Source organism: Diprion similis, chromosome 11 (assembly GCF_021155765.1).
Source record: "Diprion similis isolate iyDipSimi1 chromosome 11, iyDipSimi1.1, whole genome shotgun sequence".
NCBI lineage: Eukaryota > Metazoa > Arthropoda > Insecta > Hymenoptera > Diprionidae > Diprion > Diprion similis.
Window position 1 is genome coordinate 8,381,026 of NC_060115.1, and position 22,630 is coordinate 8,403,655.

The 22,630-nt window shown below is 36.6% G+C and overlaps 2 protein-coding genes across 2 annotated transcripts in view; one reads left to right on the plus strand and one right to left on the minus strand.

Moving 5' to 3' along the window:
- Positions 1–22,630, plus strand: part of LOC124412419 — a 190,960-nt gene that overhangs the window by 15,964 nt on the left and 152,366 nt on the right. The window lies entirely within an intron of this gene.
- On the minus strand, positions 12,183–14,119 carry LOC124412422. The gene is made up of 3 exons (XM_046892281.1): positions 13,963–14,119; positions 13,102–13,272; positions 12,183–12,601 (listed from the first exon to the last, which is right to left on the minus strand). Exons 1-3 carry the CDS (start codon positions 14,036–14,038, stop codon positions 12,399–12,401), a joined length of 450 nt encoding a protein of 149 aa, XP_046748237.1. The 5' UTR covers positions 14,039–14,119; the 3' UTR covers positions 12,183–12,398.

Genomic DNA, 22,630 nt, shown 5'->3' on the forward strand with positions numbered 1-22,630 from the left:
ATAAACGTGTGTATAATATGATTTTTCGCAAAGTTGTATAGATATATGTATATATATATGTATAATATTTTGCGTATATAAATTATTTTGTCGCGATTCGAAACGTTTCCAAATTTACATAGTAGTCGTAGTAGTAATTTTTGTTGTGTGCGTGTATGTGTGTATGTATGTGAGTTCAATATATGTATAATATAATACAGAATTTTATCAGTTCACTTTTTACTGCAGGGATATTTTTTTTTACCTATATTCTAATGGCAATTTATGGTCTACAGGTTTTAAATCCGATTTACAATTAAACACACACGTTAGTTTATCCTTACAGAGGTAAAAAAAAAAAAATTGTCACAGTTTTACAATCTGCGAGCTTGAAACTAGATACATATTTCTTGTATCCACAGAGGGTGAATTGAATCTAGAATATTTTATGATATTTCTGCAAATACTACGATGGTTGAATGCGTAATGTACGTTTTTTTTTTTTTTCTTCTTTATTTATTTATCGAAGTATATAGAATCATGACATGCTATATATGACGTATTGCGCACAGCTGAGTGTCGAATACACGTCGCTGTTGATGTAAAAACGCGGTTTCAAATCTCGCCAGGGTCTTAAGAACGAACGAATTCAGGGTCCAGTTATTGGCTTATGCAAATTGGAATCGCGTTCATACATATACGCGTGAGTGTGTATGTGTGTGTGTGTGTAACTCTAGACGAGATTCTCGCTGAGCAATACTTATTGCCTACTTACCTGCACCAGAGAACCCGGTAACGACGATCTAGAATTCACACTTACCACCTCGCTGATGCTGCTAATCCCGAGGGAGCGAGCCGAGCCCTCTAATCGAGTCCTCGTTCCCGGTTCCAATATGTATTTTCTCATTTCAACGATAGAACCTCAATACTTAATATCTCTTGGTTTTACTGCGAAATAACATATTTTTTTGTAGTTACTTATAGATACGTTAAGAGTGAGGGGGGAGGGGGGGGGGGAAGGTACAGGTTGGGCGGTCTGAGATCATAACTTTTTTTCGTTTTTTTTTTTTTTTTTCAATATAATGTAAACACTTATAGCAATTTTTGTTTGAGGCTTTTATTATTTGTAGTTTCGAGAACATTTTAGAATTTTTTCATTGAAATTAATTAGAAAATGGCGGCATAGCTCATATATAAGTAGCGAACGACGAAGTCAATTTTTCATCCGATCGACTTGAAATTTTGACACAATCTTCAAAACTTTTTTTTATCGATTCAAGCTCGTGGCTAGATTTTTTAATTTTAATCCCAACATTTTTTTTTAACATTATTTCGGTCGAAAAATGAAATTTTTTCTTCAAAGTCGTATATATATATATATATATATATATATATAGATTTGAAATACTATTTTTTTATACTTGGGCTATGAACTTGAACCCGAAAAGTTGTTTTGAATTCAAAAAACTTGTTGATATCTGTTACAAATTAGACAGTGATGTTAGGATATTCGCAACCGCAAAAGTCCTCGAGTTCAGAGTCGTTCGTTACTTACACGCGTCACGTCGCCATTTTGCTATTAATTTGAATGAAAAAATTCTAAAATTTTTTTCAAACTATAAATAATAAAGTCCTTAAACTGAAATTGATCTTTTTTCATTTTCTTTAAAACTGCGAGAAATTTCTCTCGGTATTCAACGTCTTCGAACAGATTCCTCCGATTACCGAAAAGAAATTTTAGTCCGACCCTCGGTCGGAGATTCGAAGATTGATGTACATTTGCCACTCCTCCGTTTTATTTTCGTTTTTTGGCGTTTGCTTTCTTTTGCCAGTGTCTCGCTTTCTGTGTCTGGATTTTATCCCGGTAATTTTTTTTATTCAGGAAAACCTACGCGTCTGTATAGCCGGTTTGCCGACTTTTCAACTCATCGCTTTTTCTTCAACGACTGAATTCTCCACGTCATAACTTTTTTCACCCCCTAAAAACTTTTCGCCCTCTCCTGCATCGTATATTCCCGCTGATGTTCTATATATATATATATATATATATATGTATATATAAGAGGAAACGTGTTACACGCACGAAGAAACTACTTTATGTTTTCACATTTTCCTCACGTCGTCATATTTTATACGCAACAAGAGAATAAATAGCCGTACAATTGAATATTGTAACTCAGATTGAACGCTTTTTCAGATTTTCGTTCTTTCGACTCGAGCAACAATTCGTATCACGCGATTGATTTTGAATTTATTTATACAAATAGAATGGATTGTAATACGAAGCTATTGGAATTCTAAATTTTTTTTTTCTTTCTCGGTAAAATACACCTACGTCAGATTTTAGATTCTTAAAATTGGCACTTGACGGGATTGAATTTCTCTTGACATTCAATCGGATCACAGTTTTCCTTACCTTTTCAGTTTCTCTCGATACTTAAATTCTATAAATCCCCAAACAATTCGATTTCGATGAGTATAAGAAACCGTTGTTATAACGTTGCTTTATTTTTCTTTCCTCGGCAGGTTCTGACAGCACTTTTAAAAAAATGATTTACCACGTCCGTTTTTTAATAGTGCAGTATAAATGCGTATAGCGTCTAAATAAAAATCGCACATTTTTGCAAAAAAAACACGTACCAAATTTGTACATCACACTTTTTTGAAAAAAATCTAAAATCTTTTGTCCAGAAAAAAAAACACACACACAAACGAATAAACAAGAGATTATATTCTGTTTTTCAAAAAAGTAGATCATCATTTTCAGTGATGAAGTGATGAAAAAAAAAAAAAAAAAAAACAACAACCATTATAAAAAATCTTTGGAAATTCGTGAAAAAATAGACCAATTTCAATGCCTCTTTAGCCGCGTACCTGCTTACTCGTGCAGTACGAGGCTTCTAGCAGGCCGGGGTTCATAATTCACGTTTCTATCTCTCTCTCCCTCTCTCGTTTCCTCTCCCTTGCTCTCTGGGGGTTGCAGCATGCGCAGAAAGCGGCCCCGAGCTCCAGGAACTCGATTGTCGCGTGTCGTTTTCTGCTGCTTCCTCGAGTTCAGTCGCGCGAAGGCGGCCGTATCGGAAACCGCGCTGAACACCGCCCTGGAATTTCTCTTTCTCTCTCTCTCTCTCTCTCTGAATTTCTTTAGTTTATTTATTTTTTATTTCATTGAACAGGCCGTTTTGAAAAAACGGCTAAATAAGTGACGAAATTTAAATACAGTGCGGAATTGTTTTTGCAACTGTGGAATTATTCGCTCTATAAATTGCATAATTCGCATGTATGTACGTATATATTTGCCGAACAAGTGCAATTCGGGTGTGACCCGAATAACCCCGATAAATTGCACGCAATTTCGCATCACCAAGTGTCAACTGCATACGGATATGCAGTGACGTGCATCGCAATTTTTTTTTTCACACCCTGTTAATGATCGTTGAGGAAAAAGCGAGAGAGAGACACGAATTTTTACAATTGTTACTGGAATTATAGAGGGAATATAGTGAGTGAGTGAGTGAGTGAGTGAGTGAGAGTTTTCTCATGTCGTCATAAAGTGCGTTAAATTTCTATGCATTATATGTATACGTCATGTTTATAATCGGGTAATTATTTTAAACGGGTTCTCGTGTTAATCTTGCTGTATAACAATTTGTTGCAATTATTATTTTTACTGATTTATATTTATACCTACAAAAATAAATTCTCATCTCCGAGGAAGCGAAATTCGCGACGGGCAAGAGGAGAGGTGTAATTGCTTTTGGAAATTCATCCTATATCCGTGAAATCTAATAAACCTCCTCACAGCCTTTGTAATACTCAAAGGAGCTTATGTATATATACCTATAATGTCCTGGGAAAATTGCCTCTCTCAATTCTCGGTTCAATCATCTACTTTAATCCGCCTTCTGGATAATGTACAAAACAGAATCTCTCGTATAAAGAGAGGAAAATTATCTTTTACGTCACATTTTTCATCTTACACAAATTCGTAAGGACGCGTAGTTTTTTTTGTTTTTTTTTACTTTTTTATATAAATTTTCAATAAAAATCCCGTCCGTCTAATTTACGTTCTTGAAATCGTTTGTTCGAACAGAAACCTTCGCCGCTATAATTGCAACCTAACCTACATCAATCCAAACGCGTCGTTTAATGCGAAGTGAAAAATACCTTTTAGTGAAAATTTGGAACAGTGATCGTGAAATTCATCGTTTCGGAGCCATCAAAGTCAGGCTGCAGATGCAGTACGATTGATGGATAAACGTGCGAGTAGATTTTAACCAAGGTGATCAGCGCCTTTCGTACCTTCGACATCGTTGTTCAGGTTTCGTGCCTCGGGTTTACGGTGCAGGTGAAAGTGAAAAATATTTGCGAAAGTGTACGGCAGGCTTGACTCTACAGGCTGTGGGCTTAACTTCCAGTACGTTTTACTACACTGGATACCAGATCGAGGTAAGAAGCCGGGAATTGAAAATAACGTCTTTTTTTTCTTCTTCTTCTTTTTCGTCGTCGTCGTTTAGAAAAACAAACCCATTTTTCAAAACTGACCAAAATTGTCTTCTGTTCAATTCCGGAAATTCAATATTATCAGACAGTGTTGAATTGACACGAAATTTTTTCTCTTTATACAGTGAATTTCTATGAAACACCGTATATATAATTTATATTATTAAATTACTTATATCGGAAGAAACAAATAAATCGCAATTATAAATATTTCAACGATTCGTTGAAATCTATGTACACGTCATACATTATTTTCGCCTACAGAATTTATTTACAGTTTCATCTCTATTTTTCATTATATTTATTGAATTTTATTTTCTTATTTATTTTATTTGTTTTTTCCACTCAACTTTACACCCGTGATATAATATTTTTCAAAATCGTTGAACGTATAATACCGTGCTCGTTTGAATATAAAAAAGCGGTGCAATCGGACGAGCCGCATCGTACCTGCAACTAATTTCCGGAAGTGCATATGTGCATATAACATTGTATAGGTATATATGATTTTTTAACCAATGCCGCATTTTCTGCGGAGAGCATCGGACCTTTGATGCATCGGAAGTGAACGTGCATCCTTTATCTGAATGCAGAATTATATGTTATACGTATACGATGCCGCATATACTCGATACATGTAATAAGCAATGCGTGCATTTTTCATTACTCTGATACGATTCTTTTTACATCCGCAGACTGGCCTGCCAATATTTTTAAGGACAGTTACTATATCAGTGAAATTCCATACAGAATCAGCAAGTTTTAGTCAATCGTCGAAATTTTTTGATCCATTGATTATATAATTTATTAATCCGGAAATTATCGAATATCGAAAAATTAGAAAAAAAAAAAAAAAAAAACACGTGTAATCTCCTAAATCTCAAGCCATTCATATTTTATGGCTTTTTTTTAGGTTAGGTATACTCGGAAAAACATTCCTGACATGCCTTCGTGTCTTATTTTGTTCTTAGTTTGTTTCACCGTAATTTATCCGGAATTTTCGATTGCCAGGTAGAATCTGATTGCTCGGGAAATTAGCGGTTTCGCGGTTCCCAAGCCGCAGACTAATTTTCGTTGACTTTGAAGAGGGGCCGGGAATTGGTCACATTCAGATTAGGAATGTAATAAACGTTATGTTATACACCTTTCGACGGTTTTTGGGGTTCGATCTTTGCAGATGAAGAACTGGGCTTTATAATATAAGTCTAAATGAAATTTGTTGAAATTCTAATCAGCTCATATGTGCGTATAGTTAATTCGCGAATTTCGTTTTGCGGCAAAAATAAATTTCAAAAATATTTTTAAGAACGAAATTTTTTTTTGTATATTTTTAAGGGTATCCCATTTTTCCCGCCCTTTTCCTAATCTTGCAAGAGTATAATTGTTTTTCATTCAACTGTTTTCAATTTTTATTCCTAGTGATAACTGAAACTTTGAGAAAAAGTAAAATTCACCATTTTTTTTTTTTTTTTTGCCAATTGTCGCTAGCGAGTGGTTAGCAATATTTCAACGCGATGTTCGCAACTTTAAAAGCATCTTCGAAATGTCTGAATCAGGTTCGTTGCAATTAGATTCCCGAATCATTCGGTTAATATCTCAATAAAAAAGAAGAAAATAAAACAAAACAAGAAAAGAAAATTTATCTACCAAAAACCAAAGATTTCCAGGCAATCCAAAATAGCCAGAACGGGGTTGAAACTCACCCCTTTCGATCATGCTTCACCGAGCTTAAGAGGCACTTACACGTTGTTATCAGAGACTGGTACGTGCATCGGAATCGGTTATATATTAAAGCACGAGGTGTATTCGGGATCTGCAGGGCTAAGTGCAGGAGGAGACCGAAAGCTATGCGAGGAATTGCGCGCCCGGCGTGTCGACGGTCGTCAATTTGCACGAACGAACCTCGGGAACGTCGACGTGCAGCACGAATAGAGTCGGTCTTACAGGTACTGTGGTTCTCCAGCCCATTTCTGCTTCTAGTAGCTGCAACTTCGATTATAACTTTTCCAAGTTATCGCCCTGATAGGTATTTCTACGCCCGAGTCGAGTCCACGTAGATATCAAACTTTGAATGTAGTTTGTAGTTTATTTATTCATTTTTTTTTTTAAACATTTTACATTTCATTTTTTAAACGCCGTTTTCCACTTGTTACGGTCTTTTTTTAATGTGGATCGAAGCGACGTCAGACTCTGATACGATTAGTCGGTATTAAAAACGGCAGTTCTAAGACAATTTGGGAAAGTGTTTTATTATATTATCGTTGCGTTGAAAATTTTTTAACTTCGTTGTTAGTATTTATTTTCATCTCATGACTGTACTGATCGGCTAAATTTATTACAGATTTTTATTTAACAAAGCTAGGGAAAACAAACTGGCAATATTTTCTCTTCCTGTAACTGGTGTGGTTAGTCTGATATATATATATATATATATGTATGTATTTGGAGAGATGAGATGAGAGGAGAAAAGATGCGATGACAGAATCTCCGTCCTTTCACTCTTGACACTGTAATGTAACTATATAAGGCTCGATTTAGTCTTGGGACGAAGTATGTTTGCGGTTGTAATATGGTTACAGCATTCAGCGATCTTTTGTTGTACCGAATAGTGACGCACGCGTGATACTTCAGTCTTTTAAGATTGGAAGAAGTTGATCTATAACGCACGTAGAGAATTATAGGGGTTAAACGATGTCGTGCTCGGAGTCACGTGCGGCTTTAATTTATCTCGGTATACTTTTTATCTCAACCGCTCTGTGGAGGATTTTTTTTTTTTCATTTCATTTATTTGTTTCTCTTGTTTTTTTTTGCTCGCACGATCCTACAATAATGTTTAAACATTTTTAAACACGTAAATCACAGCCTGGTGGGAAATTGTCTCGTGTGTGTGGTTAGGAAGCTAAACGTTTCTCGTTTACGCGTGTAATCTGTAAAAGAGATGGAACGAAAATAAAGGGAGGCTGGATTCAGTAGTTTTTTTACACCAGGTACCAATAATAATTTGTTTAACACTTTGAGCCGTCAAGTCATTTCCATTTTTTGTTTACTTGGAGAACTTTTCAATATATTTCTTTGCGGTTTTTGTTGTTTTGGATGTTGTAACAACGGGGTTTTAATACTAGAGAGAAATTATTGCGATATAATTTAAATTATTATTGTTGGAAACAAATTTATTTAAAATTGAAAGGATAATTCATTTCCGAGAAAGTTACTTCTCCACGTGTAGGTATAAATGTTTTACGTGATTAATGAGTTTTTAGGTTCGCTGATTACGAATTTGATATCAGATTTTAAAAATTCAACGTGAAGATTCTAATATGGCGGACGAAACTTTTAAATTCGGTCGAATCCAGAGAAAAAACTCTGTTCACGAGTTTTTGGGGTCGCTGATTACGAATCTGAAATCAGACTTTGAGAATCCAGTCTGACGAATCCAATCAGTAACCCCGAAAACCCCTGCACAGAATTTTTTTCACCATATTCGATGAAGATTGAAATTTTCGTTCACCATTTTCAATCAACCGTCTGAAATTTTTGATATCCTGATTTCAGATTCGTAATCAGCGATCCCAAAAACCACAGAATACTATCTCTTTCTAAAAGTTGACTCAGCACAGTCATGTGTGACTCATAATGCTAAACGCTCGCTCGATTATGGTCTAGACACGAAACAGTCGAAGGAATTATCTATGCCATGTGATTAGAACAATGAACGGAAATTGATGCTCCAATGGACATTGATGGGCATATCATAGATATAGGTGTATACATAGCTATACAAAAGAAGAAGAATCGAATTTTGCGTGACAGATGAAAATGATCATCGCATTTGTACGTATATATATATATATATATATATCAGAGATATAAATAGCCATTCACGAAAGATAAGAGGCCAAACGAGGAGTTTGCGGTGTATTTATAGATGTGTACACAAAGTAATGAATTCAGGCTGAAACAACACATCGGCCAGATGCATCGCGATATATGTATAGGCGATAAGTTCACGAATCGGAGAGAGATTCGGCTTATCTTCGCTTCGGGGCGAGTTACGTTATCCACTTGTTATCGGCCAAATTTGATGGTCTTGGGCTTCATGAAAAATAAGGAGATATTCATTTTGGTACGGAATATTTTAATCATCCAAATTGCCCGGGTTGTATTAAGAATTTGAAATTTTTTCATCCGGCAGATCGCATCGTATAAAGATCTTTTTTACAATTTATTTTCATTCAAATTTTTGAAAATCACTAATTACTTAATATAATAACTTGGCACTAATCGATGCGATTTTTTTTTTTTTTTTTTCTCTGGAGCATAACTCGAAAATAGTTAAACCGATTTAATGGAGAATTGGTGAATGGATTTAGCTTCATTGAATCCAAGCAATTTAAGGGTCAGATTTTTAACGTAATTGTAGTTAGTTATTTCAATGGTGAAAAAAAAAAAGATATTTCGTAACTTTAGTATTAACAATAATTGCGTAAAAAAAAAAAAACCGTAACAAATGATTGGAATTTTCTTACATTTTGGAAATACTTTTTTGCCAATATTAAGAAGACTTTCAAGGAGTTGTTTTTCGAAAATCAATGTATATTTTGTTGATAATGGTTTATTAAATTTTGGCAAGTTACAACGTGCGGATTAGCGATTTTTTCTAAACATGCATCGTTATAGCAACGTTACTAACTTCATTCTCGTCGTAAAGCGCATTTCTGCTGATGCCTCATGTCTCAAGAGGCGTCGTGGTTCTCTTCTCGTCCACCCTCATCTCTCTCTCTCTCTCTCTCTCTTGTTAGAGAGAATGGGGACTCCGCCTTGCACGTTATCTGTTTCCCACCCACCTACGCCTCCCTCCACTGACTTACGTGTCGTTTCCCGACGCGCATAATGTGTCATCCCGGGAAACAAAGAGAAAAAGCCACAACAAAGCACCGGCAAGCTCGGAGTGAATTCATTAACGCGACATCTCCGGAGGTTTGAACCTTTAATAGCTTCCTATGTCTTTCAATCAAGCAATCATCTTCGAGAATATTTTTCAACGATCCTATACTTCTCATCCATATATTGCGTCGATACGCAAACGGAAGACCGGAAGTCGATCTCCCAAACAATCGACGATACTAGATTTTATTATCGAAGGTTTTGCACGATTGATTTCATTAATTAATTACTTCCATCAGCCTCATCTCTCACATTCCTGGATTATTATGATAAACTTCTTTGACCAAGTTACGCGTCGGTTTTAAAATTTCCTGACAGTTTCGATCCTACCTTAAAAAAAGAAAAAAAAATAATCTCCTCTATTTATAGAAGTTTGTAAAAAACTTTGAATTACCAAGTTTATAATAAACGTTTAGTATATTCGAGAGGCCAACGTGACGAAGTGAACATAGAGAGAAAAAGAGAGAGGGAGAGAGAGAGGGAGAGAAATTCTGTGGCAGTAGTAAATTCGCACGTCAAACCAGGGTGCAGCATGATGATGAGGCGGTTTTTGTGTACTCGACATTTTCAGCATCTCGTCGCACGGAAAAACCAACCAACGGGAGCTATTTTAAAACGCTCCGGAGCCCTCTTTCATACGCAAAGTGTGCCACACTCGCATATCCCAACCAACGAACCACCACTCGGGGTTTGAATATGTTTTTCTAATTCAAAGGAAGTTTTTACCAGGTGGTTGGTACATACGGTTTTTCCATGCTTGCCTTTCTTGCTTGCGTTTCTTTAACGGGCTTCAGGATTACCAAAGCTCTGAGTTAAAACCTCAGCGACAATATTGCCAAACCTTTTTACTGCGTGCTGCTTTTACCTCAATATTTTTTGCATCTTTCTTTTTTTTTTTTTTCTATACATTTCTCTCCTATTCATTCAATCCTCGTTTTAGCAGATCGGGATTTTTTCCAACCGTTTTATCTATATCAGGAAAAACGCGTGCAAATTTATATATTTTTTGACCAAAAAAAATTATTCAACATTTTTTACCGTCGTATCTCCTAAAAATTTATTATACACTTTATATTTTCACCTTTTGCCATACGCCTAGATTTCGTTCGTGCGTATATAACGTAACTCAAGTAACGCGTAATTTCTCTTGACCCTCGTAATTTCCGAGGGTAAAGTCCTTCTTTTCAGTTTCTTCCTTATACGGCTTGGTTTGCGGTTTGTATACATATAGATGTACCGATATTGTGTAAATACCGTAGCTGTATACATATATATATATATTATATATAGGCCCACGGCAACTATTACCGCAGGCAGAAAGTGGGGGACGATTTACGATTACGTTTCTACGTCGTGATTCTTAAATTTCCCAGAGCACTATATAGGTATACGTAGCAGGAGATTCGTTTTCCTCACGCTACCTGCGTAACTACAACGTACAACGCAACGCTGCACGTGACTAAATTCGTTTTTTTTCATGGTTTCAAGACCCTCGTTGTAATTTGTCGACGGACCTTACGTAAGACTCCAAAAAATGTTCATACGAATTTTCGCCAAATTATGCGGCAATTTTTTCTTTCTCTCTCAACACAAGGAGAGAATATAGAATATCAGATTTTGCTCAGAACTGCGGGAAAAGAGGAACGCGTCAAGTTCTTTTTTTTTTTTTCTTGTTGTTGTTTTTGTTAAAATATACTTCGTAAAATGCAGAATTTAGTCACTGGAAACAGTGTAAATCACTATAATTGATGAAAATTTCTCTTTTTCTGCAGTTTTCAGTATAATCTACTCTTTTTTCCATCGAATGTTGAAGGAAATCGAATATATCTCTTGGCCTAATAGATCTTGTAAAAAAAAAAAAAATTGATATCCTTAGCGAAATTTCGTCGCCCTCAGCGTATATCCACTGCAGGTATATTATAGGTACAATTTAGACGACTTATGGGGTGTCAGAGAAGCCAAACTTCGCCTCTGGACAACGAGAAATCTTTTTTTTTTTTTTTTTTTCTTCTTCTTATATTTCTGGCGCAGTCGCTGCCCGCGTGTAATCTCAACGCGTCGTTACGTAATTGGTAGCAATTTTTTACCTCCTTTTTTCCCCTTCGCCAGACACCCTCGTCGACGCGTCTTCTCACTGCTTGCACTCGACGAAGCCTTAGAGAATCGACGACGCCCGACGCACACCAAAGGAAGTCTGCAGCGTAGATTTTCGATTTTTTAAATAAACAATTAAATAATTATATCCGTATGAAACGTTGCTGTGTACTACGATTTCTCCATTCAACGTATTTCATTATTTCCCAAAGAATTTTATACGTTGTTAGTTACAGCTATTTACCAGAGAAAAGATCGACGCAACTTCGGAAACACAGAATACCTGGTATTTTAGCATAAATTACTTTGTAACAAGATGATTGCATAATTTGATGCCATTTTTTGCTTTTGAGATACGGATAAATAGAGAAAGAGAACGAAATTCGATATCGTTTTCTTATATTATTATACGTAAAACTGGAGATAATCATTTATTGACGTACATTATTACTTGGATTATTATTTTTTTTTTTTATTTTCTCTTGACGAACGAATGTTTATACTTATTCATCCGTTCATCGGTACACTGGAGTTTTTTTGCTTACGAACCGAGTAAAATATCATACGAACAAATATTATATCACATAACGAGTACAGGTACATTACTTAATATTACTAACATTTATAGACACTTATTATTACAAGTTTAACAAATTTTTGTTCTCTTACAGTATACACTTTAAATATATCGTCTCTATTGTATCGAGAAGTTGTATAAATACTTTCGCTCGGGGCCTTTTCAATGAAACTCTCGTTTTCTATGACAAAATGGCAAAAAAAAAAAAAATAGAAGAATAGAAGGTAGACCAGAACGAAGAAGGCTTGAAACACGTACAAAGCGTTGGAAATTTATAAGCTCAATCTAATAAGGTGTAATTTTAAAATTTCTCTAAAGACTCATCGGTGATGGTGAAATTTCGGTAATTTTTCATTGACTCGGTAAGATTGTTGTATTTCGGGACAACGGTAGTTCGCCGAGAAAATAGAGAGACGAAACTGTAGGTGATGAGGGTGAGGAGAGTGAAGATGAGGAGGCTGATTGTCCAGACGTAAGCAGCGCACGTATCTGATGTCAATGAACCTGCGTGTAATATAAGAGAAGGAAAAATTATACACGGAGAAAAATATAGAAAGATCAAAAATACAGATCGATCATGATATTGAATTTTTTAAGAAGCGAAAACTTAATTTACAGGATTAAAAAGTGTGAAGAGCCAAAGTATGGAGAAGTTAAACAATAAACAGGTCAGAATGTAGAAAGCTAATATATAGAATCGACAGAATCCGTCTCGATAATATGAAATCGTTTACAGATTTTTAATTTTATCGCTCTATATGTGGTTGACTTTTCTGTATTTCGATTTTCTATATTTTCATATCTTCTGTAAACTTTGTAAATTTCTGAAAATTCGATATTTTGCTCCTTCTGTTACTCCGCCATTCTAGTTCTTCACTTCCACCCATTTACTGCATCCATGGGCATTCAGCCCATTTCACATATACATGTATACATAATTATACGTCTATATAGTTATACATTTGTATAATACCGTGGCAGCAGATCGAAATCTGTATGCTAACCTGATATTCGAGCGATGCAAATGCTCCGATTCAATTCCGGCACCCATCCGTTTGGACATACGCATAAATTATTCTCGTTGCAGAAAAACGGTATCCAATTCGTGTCTGGACCCTGGGTCATATTTGGATACACAGCGCACTCTCTCGAATCGTTGCATTTCTTCTCGTACACTTGAATGACAAATTTTTATTCATGATATTCTATATTGCAGGTAACACGAATCCGGCTATGCTGTTTTTTTGTGCTCGGTTGTTTTTAAACTGTAAATTCGATTCAGGGTGAAGATTCGATATACGGATGTTAAGATAAAAATAAAATTTTCCAGACACTTGTGAGTATTGAAATAAAATTCCGTGAACACTTTTGAAAACAATGATTATTATAATACGAGTCTTAACTTTCAACTCAGGTGAAATATCGCGTAAATAACATTATAATCGCGTATCGGATAACATTGCCTGAGTGTCAAGACAAAAGAAAGAAACTGTGTCAGACACTCGTGTTGTTGTTGCAGTATAAATTCTAATAGAATAAAATTGATAAGAAATGAGTATAGTATAAAGTATGGAACGTGGCAGGTCGATGATTAGATAAATTGAAGGTTGAATGTAACGAAGCGTTGAACGAATCGCCACTTTGTGTATTTCCTTGTAACTTGAAAATATAAGAAAAAACTTCGCTGGGAGGTAAATTTACGAAGTACCCATGAATTTTTATCAATTCTGCATCGCGGCTTAGACAATGATGAAGGAATTTTTTTTTCACTGAATTCTTGCAATAAATTTACCAACTTGAATCTCATTTATAAAAATATAATATCGTGCGTATTGCTCAATGAAAAAATTTCGTATCTATCTCACCTGACGAGGCGGCAGCCAAACTTGTTAGGAAAACGACGCAGCAAAGTGTTCGATAATTAATCAAAAGAGGCTGCATTTTCACTGCGAACCGATCGCTTCTACAGCCAGGAGAGAACTGCAACGGCTGTTTTAGCCTCGTGCTTTTACCGATGACGACGTTCCGTCCACACGAAAGTACCGACGTATAGAATTACTGGTGGTGTATGTAGTACCTCGGTTAAAAGGTGGAGGGGGGAGGAGGAGGAGGTTACACGTGACGAAGTTCGTCACGCTTCTTTGGGTTTTCTTTTCTTTCTCGACTTGCGTTACGGTAAATTTCACTCTATGTGTACAAATGGTATGTATATGACGTGTATTGCGTACGATGTGCATGATTCAGGTCAATGTTGTAAGTATTTGATACGTACATGATGGGGAATGCAAAAAGGCGACAAATTATGTATAGATTTTTATATTTAATTAAATAGACTTGTCTGAATACTGATTAGTTTTTTCTATACTCAAGCATTTGTCTATAGAGTTTTATTGTTTTTTTTTTTTATGTAGGATAGTCGCTATTCTGAAAAGCAATGCTACGATAAAGAATATAAAAAAAAAAAAACAAGTTTCGTACGTGGAAATTATTTTAGTCAGTAAAAATTTTAGTTTTCTCAATTAGACGAAGAACTAAATAGCCAAATTCATTCGTTCGCGAATCATCGATATTTTTTTTCTCGAACGAAAACTTTGCACTTCAAGTATCGATGTTCCTCCCTTTTTTGCGGTACAATTAGACGTTCGTGATCAACTATGTCGTCCTGAGATCGAGGGATCGCGAAGAGGAAAATGAGGATCTGCTTCGTGATATTATTGAGAACTCGAGGGGTCTTCTGCACGGACTTGATAACTCAGCTTTTTGCAAAGTATAACCCTGGCTATACGTCAGAGAAATTATACGAGAGGTTGTTTCACCCTCTGCCGAAGACAATTAAATTTCTATAAGGTAATCCGAGACAAAGGAACCCGTCAAGTTTTTAATTGAAACGATAAAACTCGGAAGAGTCTCTCCTTCGCTTACCGATTATACGCAAAAGCAAGGCGGATGACAAATTCCGAATTTAAAAAAGTTCCGAAAGCTCCGAATTCCGATTATTTTAGTAGCGAAACTTTAAATTCAAATTCAAATTCGGAATTTCAATTCCACCCCAAAATTTTTTTAACGGTATATCGTCTCGAATTGTTTTCAATCAATTATCCGCAGATCGTCGTGCAGAATCGTGTGTTCGATGATTATCAACCCGACCATTTTCCGCAAGTACCAAAGTGCAGGGGAATCAAGCGTTAGAACTTTCCGCCCAAGAATATGCCTAGTCAGCTTAATTTCGGATCTCTCGAAGTGTTTCATCATCCCCGTGGGGATGAAGCAATTTATTAACATTCTCTCTCTCACTCTCTCTCTTCTGACGAATATTTCATGCATAATTACGTATATTACCCGAAATCGTCGAGTCAGTCCAACGTTAATTTGACTATAGAATACGATTTCCTTATCTGTCTATGCATCTACACTGTTAGAAAATTTTAACTAAACATAATGTCCGATTAAAACTACGTAGATGATAAAATTCATCATCATCGTATTCTATACATGTATGATATTGTGTAGCTGCGACGCGTTTGAAAAGCTGAACACACATGCGAAATGTATAAATGATGTTGAGCCGACGTCGAGCAGAATTCTGCAGGTTGTTTTTTGTTCTGCAAGTCAACTCTGCTGCAGCTGTGCGTCTTACATATAATTTATATACGCTCAAAACACACGGAGAAGATCGATCCCAGGGGTAAGTAGAACGGTCTTAATTGCCGGGAAAGAAATTATCCGACATTGTTTCGACGTGTTAGCGAGTTTCTGCTGCAGTCTCTGTAAGTTGTGAGTGAAAAATTGCGGCTTAAGGCACTCTGAAGGTGATTCGAGTCTGTCGGGGTATTCGCACTCGGCAGAAATACGAAGATCTTCTTCTTCTTAGATTTTGCGGAGGGTTGTTCAACCCGGTCGATCCAAACTTTTCGTAATTCTGTTTTTAAATATATATGTGCAGGTAGTCGTGCTGTGCGATTGATCGATTAATTGAGTTTTTCCCAATTAATCGATTAATCGATGATGTTGATTAATCTGCGGAATTATTATGAGAGGCAACTTCAAATAAGCGATTGATCGAAAAAATGATTAATTGAAAAACTCGGTCAATTCATCGTATATTTAGAGTATATAGGAATCGATCTTCGTGAAATTGCAGGGAAATTATGATAGCAATGCTGACAGTGACAAAGTCGGTTATGGTTTAACCGTCAAAACGCTCGCTACAGGGCGGGGAAAAACCACGACGTGGAGACGAGCTTCCGATTGGCTATAAATTTCTTTCTAACGGCTTCAGGCGTAGGCTGAATTTTAGTGATCGAAAAGAAACTGCGGAATTGTCTATTGAAGTTGGGATGATTGCTGCAGGGGATGCGTGTAAATTCTGATATCGAATTTGCGTTGTATTACATTATAGAAAATTCTTTTTTAACTGATATTTCGAGGAGATTGCTGAACTCGAAATCAGTATTTTTCGTTCATTTAATCAGTAGATTTACAATCAAAGAGAAAGAAAATACCGATTTCACACGAACGAATGCTGGGATATTTCAGATCGTTTCGAAATTCTGAAAAACGTATCAGATTCGTTGATTTTCATTGTTTTTTTTATTTTATTTGTTTTGTTTTCGTTAAATTTCACTTTTTGAATTTAACGGAGAAGTTTTATTTATTTTTTTCTTTCACCAATTCAACGAAGCTCATTTTTTCTCAAGCATTCTCACTCTGTGCAGAGCAGATATAAACAAATACGCTAAATTCTAATCACCACTTTCAAACGTTTTGAGAAGAGAACAAAACTGGCATCAAATTAGCTCTTGTTTATAATTTCATTACAATATTTTCTCCTGGATTTTCAGGCAAATCGTCGTGGCTTATGAATACACAAATTTGATGAATAATTAATTAACGCACGATTATATTGTAGTAAAATGGCCAGGAAAGATTTGATTCTTGACTGGCCAACCGGTGTAAAATTCTTTTCTTCTAACTCCGCGTTCTGGATAGAAATCTGATTGACGCAGGTGAATTTTTACCACTTATTTAATCGTTTATTTTCCACGGAATTGCACGAACTTCACGATTGAGTACGCTGATCAATATAATAGTTGTACCCACGCCTCGATGAACACGAGATCCGTTAACGAATAACGGTTGTGTAAAATTGTCTCACTTTCCTGCATCTGCTTCACTTTAAGATTCTCGTTTAATAATCCTGGGAGAGAAAAAAGATTCTTGACGAAGTGGATGAAATTTATTAATTTTTTTTTTGCTCTCAAAAAAGCGACTCGATTGCGTTTCATTCTCGACTCTTTGATCGCAAAGAAGAAAAATCTTACTTTTTGAACAATTATACAATAGGACGGAATTCTAGCCATAATTTTACTCCATCGCGTGGGAAATGTTAGCCAGACGATGAAATCCGATCCTAATTCTCCCGGGACGATTTGACGTTGTTTACGAGTAATTATACACGAAGTAGGTATGGAGGAACAAGGAATCACCGCTCCTCGCATTCTCCGTGGCTGTAGATAATTTCTAGAGCCAAGAGCGAAGCAGCCAAGCGACATAAACTGCTCAGATTTCGTGGCCTGGCAAAACCAGAGAGCCCACAACGAGATCGAATATCCCGGTGTGATTCTTCTCTTCGGCCACGGTTTCCTCGAGCGTGAATTAGGAACGTCTAATTTGGATAACTTCTCGTTAAATCCCCACCTCAAGGACTAGGACATTCAATTTCTACATTTATCGCAATAAAAACGTACGCGAGGAACCATTTTGACGACGAAAATGAAAAGTATGAAAATTTTTTGCGGTCTTAATTGGCCCGGACAAATTATATTATGAGCCAAACGCCGCTCGTCGTTTCTAGAATTCTTGATAACGCGGATCGAGCTCTCTTTGCAATAAGACTCGGCCTGAACAGAGCGAAAGTTTTTATTTTATTTTTATTTTCTGCTCCCTCAGCAATGCCGAGTTATGTTATATACCCGCTTGCATAGGAGAGAGAATTTTCATGGTGCAATAAAGAGCGTAAATCGGTACGAAATACGGGATCTTCTGCACTGCAAAAAGACTCCCAGACTTCCTGTTATATTTAACTTGGTTTTAGGTCCTCGAAAAACCTGAAAACGTCGTGGAATTTTTCACACAAAATTTGTGGCCACCCTGCGTAGAATTCTTTTACCGAAATTTCGGATCGATTGAAGGAACTTGGAAAGTCGAAATAACGATGGGAGCTGCAGGATTTTTATAATTGTTTCTCTCCTTTTCTGTCACGCCGAACATGTATGCTAATAAACAAAGAAAAATATGCAATATCGCGCGGTTCAAGTGAAACATTCAGGAGTCTCTATGAACTCTCTCTGCGCACCCCGCACTTCCGGTTTGAATATTTCACGGATTTCGCCGAGGGCGAGTCCCACGAGCTGGATGGATGAACACTTCTCTTCCAGATCATCTTCCCACCGAAAAGTTCCCAGCGAGACGGGATAATTTTTACGGTTCCTTTTAAACCTGCACGCGTCCTCGTTTCCGCAGCTATATATACTAGGTCGCTGCTCCGTCCTCTCCTGCAAGCTAATATCCTGTTGCAGGCTGCCGGATATTTCGCCATTTCCTACCTGCCGCCTGCGCTCCGCGCCACCCTACAACCCTCCGAGTAATTAAATATATGAAATTTCACCCGCAGCGGACAGCAGCAGCAGCAGCAGCTACTGTTTCCAAATTACACATCCTCGTCATTCACGCGAACTCTCTGATCCTCCGTTACATGGAATTTCGAATGACGTTAGATGAGAAAACGATGGATTAAAGATGAGCTTTTGTAATTAAAAAGTTTAAGATCACTTTGGTTTTTTCGCTTTTGAAATATTCAGAGATTGTTTGAAATAATTAATCTTACGAATCGTTATCTTAATAGTGAATAAACACACATATTCGTGTATTATGTATTATTACACTTTCACATTATGGGGCATTTAGTCAGCGAGCACAATGAGTCCAAAAACATTAAAACCGAGTCAAAAATGCCAGAGTTTAACCATTTTGAAGATTGTTGTAGTAAAACTTGCTCTAATCTGTTCTCAAAAACATTGTTCACATCCTTAGTCTGTGGTTTTCAAAGTTGTTGAAAATCATGTATGTATAGCAAATGGTATGTACATTAGGGTGGCGCAAAAAAACCAACTATTTTTTTTTTTTGAGTCTCGTGTGTCAAAATGTCAGTTTTTGATGTTTTAAGAGCCCACTCCAAAGGAGAGTTCAAAAAAAAATTTTTAAGAGGTCGCTCCACATTTTTTAAAACGTCAGAAATCGTCAAAAATCGATTTTTTTTTTTAAAAAATTTTCTCGTTATGGTATAATTTTATGGTAAAAAAAAATAAGTTTCCGAAAGTTTCAGTTCAAAATTTGAATTTTGAAAGGTCGCTCATAATTTTTTTCAATTTTTTGCTGCATTTCTTTAGATCTTTTCGCGCGACCTTCTAATATTCATATTAAAATTTCATACATTTTTTTTCTTCAATTTAGTAAGAAAGAATCGATAACATTACACCACGACATGAATTAAAAATCAAACAAAATACTGAAAATATAATTTTTTTAATTTAGTTTTTTGGCGATTTTTGACATTTCAAAAAATTTGGAGTGATCTCTTAAAAATTTTTTTTTGAGCTGTCCTTTACAGCGGGCTCTTACAACATCAAAAACTATCATTTTGTCACACGAGACTTGAAAAAAAAAAAAATTAGTCGATTTTTTTGCACCACCCTAATGTACATACATGTTGTGTTAATATGCACATTCACCATCATTGGCGCAAGTAATATTGTTGGATATAGTTTTTGACACTTTTTCTCTTTCCTTTTCCTAAATTCATCCGATTCAGGTTTTTAATAACACGCAACTTGTATCGCGTGTAGTTCATCTCTCTCTTTATAGTGGGCGTAATCTGCGATCTGCGGTTCGGTCCGTCGCTCGGTGGGGTTTCATAATATTTGGAAATGGTGCCTCGGGGATCTCGTTGCGGCCGGATAACCTCAACGAAACTTATACCTACTCGCATGCTTATTTCAAATTCAGTTTATACGCTGAATAGACACGCCGAATCTTTACCCCGCACGACCCCTGAAATCCGTGTCTATGGAAATTATTCTATGCCTACCCAGAAACTCTCCACGTTTCTAAAATACCGCGGTGCAATCCTTTTAGATTTTATGAAATCTTTTGTCAAGAGGAATCCTGAGAAATTGCGGCCCTTGGATTTCTACCATCTAAGACTCACTCAATATTACTTGAGGTATGATAATCTCGTCCCGGATCATCTTAATCGAATACTAATTCCAATCAGGATTATAACCAGCCGTTTCTAATAAAGATCTTCATCAGTATGCTCAAAAGAAAACGCGCGAAACACGGTTACCGTATTTTAACTTGAGATTCACGACAGCGAAGATTATCAAAGCGTCGTCGTCTTAATTATTCACAACTTCAATACCATCGAAAATTCATTCTCTTTATTCAGCTATTCATGAGTATGAAATTACCGGTCTTATAATCATGAAAATAAAATTTTATGTATATCACATAGATGTAATAAATGTACCACAATTATTCACATGTGTGAATTCTTTTTATGTTTCAGGTAAGAAATTTAACGATTTCAATCTCACAATCAAACGTACACTTGTGACCGCGGAACGATGCAGATACGTAAGTTTAAACCTCTAATACGATACCGAATAGATAGAAAATATATATATAACAGCTCAATTCTTGACGGGTGTTAAAAAAACTGGACGTATAACCTGGAGAGAAAAAAATTGCGCGACGTGATTCGAAATATATTATTTATGTGTCATATATGTGGATCTTTAGATAAGGGGAAAGGATCTTATTCACGCGTATCCGTGTAACGCAAAAGTCTCTATTTTATATTTATAACGGATTTCAGGACGGTCCGGGATTTTTTAGAATTTTCAGCTCCTCGTCGAGCGACGTCTGCAGTCCATGTATAAGCTGGGTCAAAATGGCGTTGAGCCAGGACTCCGCAGGAGCCAGCAATTCGATATTACCACCATTTTCGCGATCCCTATCACGAATCTATTCTCTTTGTTCCTGTTATGCAACATTCTTCTCACCCTCTTTCAACCGTTTCGAATTCTACTTCTAGACTTCATTCTGCGATCCGCCATTGCGTTGCGTCCTTCGATATACTTTCACTTTATATTCACCCCGAAAGTTTCAGGCTTGCATTTTACACTATTTTCACTCTTTTTCATTGAATCATGATCGAGTAAAAAATTGTTATTCAAAAAGTGTGAGCAAGATTTTACGAATCTTTAAAGTCGACTTTGTTGTCTTAGTTCGTCTTCCTCTTCTTCTTCTTTTGTAGAAATTCGGAGAAGAAATAGCATTACGAAAATTTTGCGACGGTTTTTAAAATCATGAATCAAACCGCGGAAAGCGACTCGTCAATTTCGTCGATCATAATTTTCTACTTAGTCAGAAATTGTGCTCTTAAAATAAGAGGCAAAGCTCGAGGAAAGTTGGATGTAAATGATGGGACTTGAAGTTCGAAAGGAAGAAATGAATTCGGGAAACAGAGAAGCGGAGTCTAATCGAGGGTAAGAGAAAGAGCTACGGAGGCGACGTCGAGGAGGGTATCTAGAGACATCCACAACCTATAATCGGCGCTTCTAATTTCATGGTGATTGCGAATCGCGCCTTGGCCCTTGGCATCTGCAAGTCAAAGTGGCTTCCATCCGATCTCTCTCATTTGCAATACTGGGACATCAGCTTGTAATACGGTAAACCGGATATTCTCTGACAATTGCCGGAAGCGAGGTGGTCCGCCTTAAATTCGTCTGCATGATCATTGCGATCCAGATACTCGACTTCGCAGATCCCTTGCCGAAGTCGGAGAGAAGGATCGAAGTTCGATTAGGTGTTTCGAGAAACGTTCTACACAAAGACAGTATCCGACTATCCTTCGCGTATCTTTATTTCGGGGGGTTGCGACCTCATCTTTACTCGGATACCACGAAGCTCGATGTGTCGGTTCGCAGGACGTGCCTGGGAAAAATCCTGAGCTGAATTTTAGAGATAACCCTGCAGCGGCCCCTGAGACTAAACGAATGTGCGTTTGACCACACCGTTAACCACGTCCTTCATCCCCTCCGTTTGTAAGCAGAGGGAAACGATCGATAATCGCAAGATATCGGTGAAACGGATCTGCGGGTTTTTTCTTTGCTTTAAAAAAAATTTGGGGTGGGGTTGAAGTTCCGAATTTGAAAAGTCCCGGATCGTTCGGAACGCGACGGCTCAAAGACTCGAAATGAAAGATTCCGAAAATTCAAGTTACGATAGAGCAAAGTTCCGAAAACTAATATTTCGATACGGCAAAACTTCGAAAATAAACTTTCGATAGAGTAAAATTCCGAAAATTAAAATATATTTACACAGCGTATAGTTTACTCAACGAGTGGGTGTAAAAAATCAGAACAATCGATAATCAAAATGAGCTGGATTACGAACGTAAAAATATCGAAA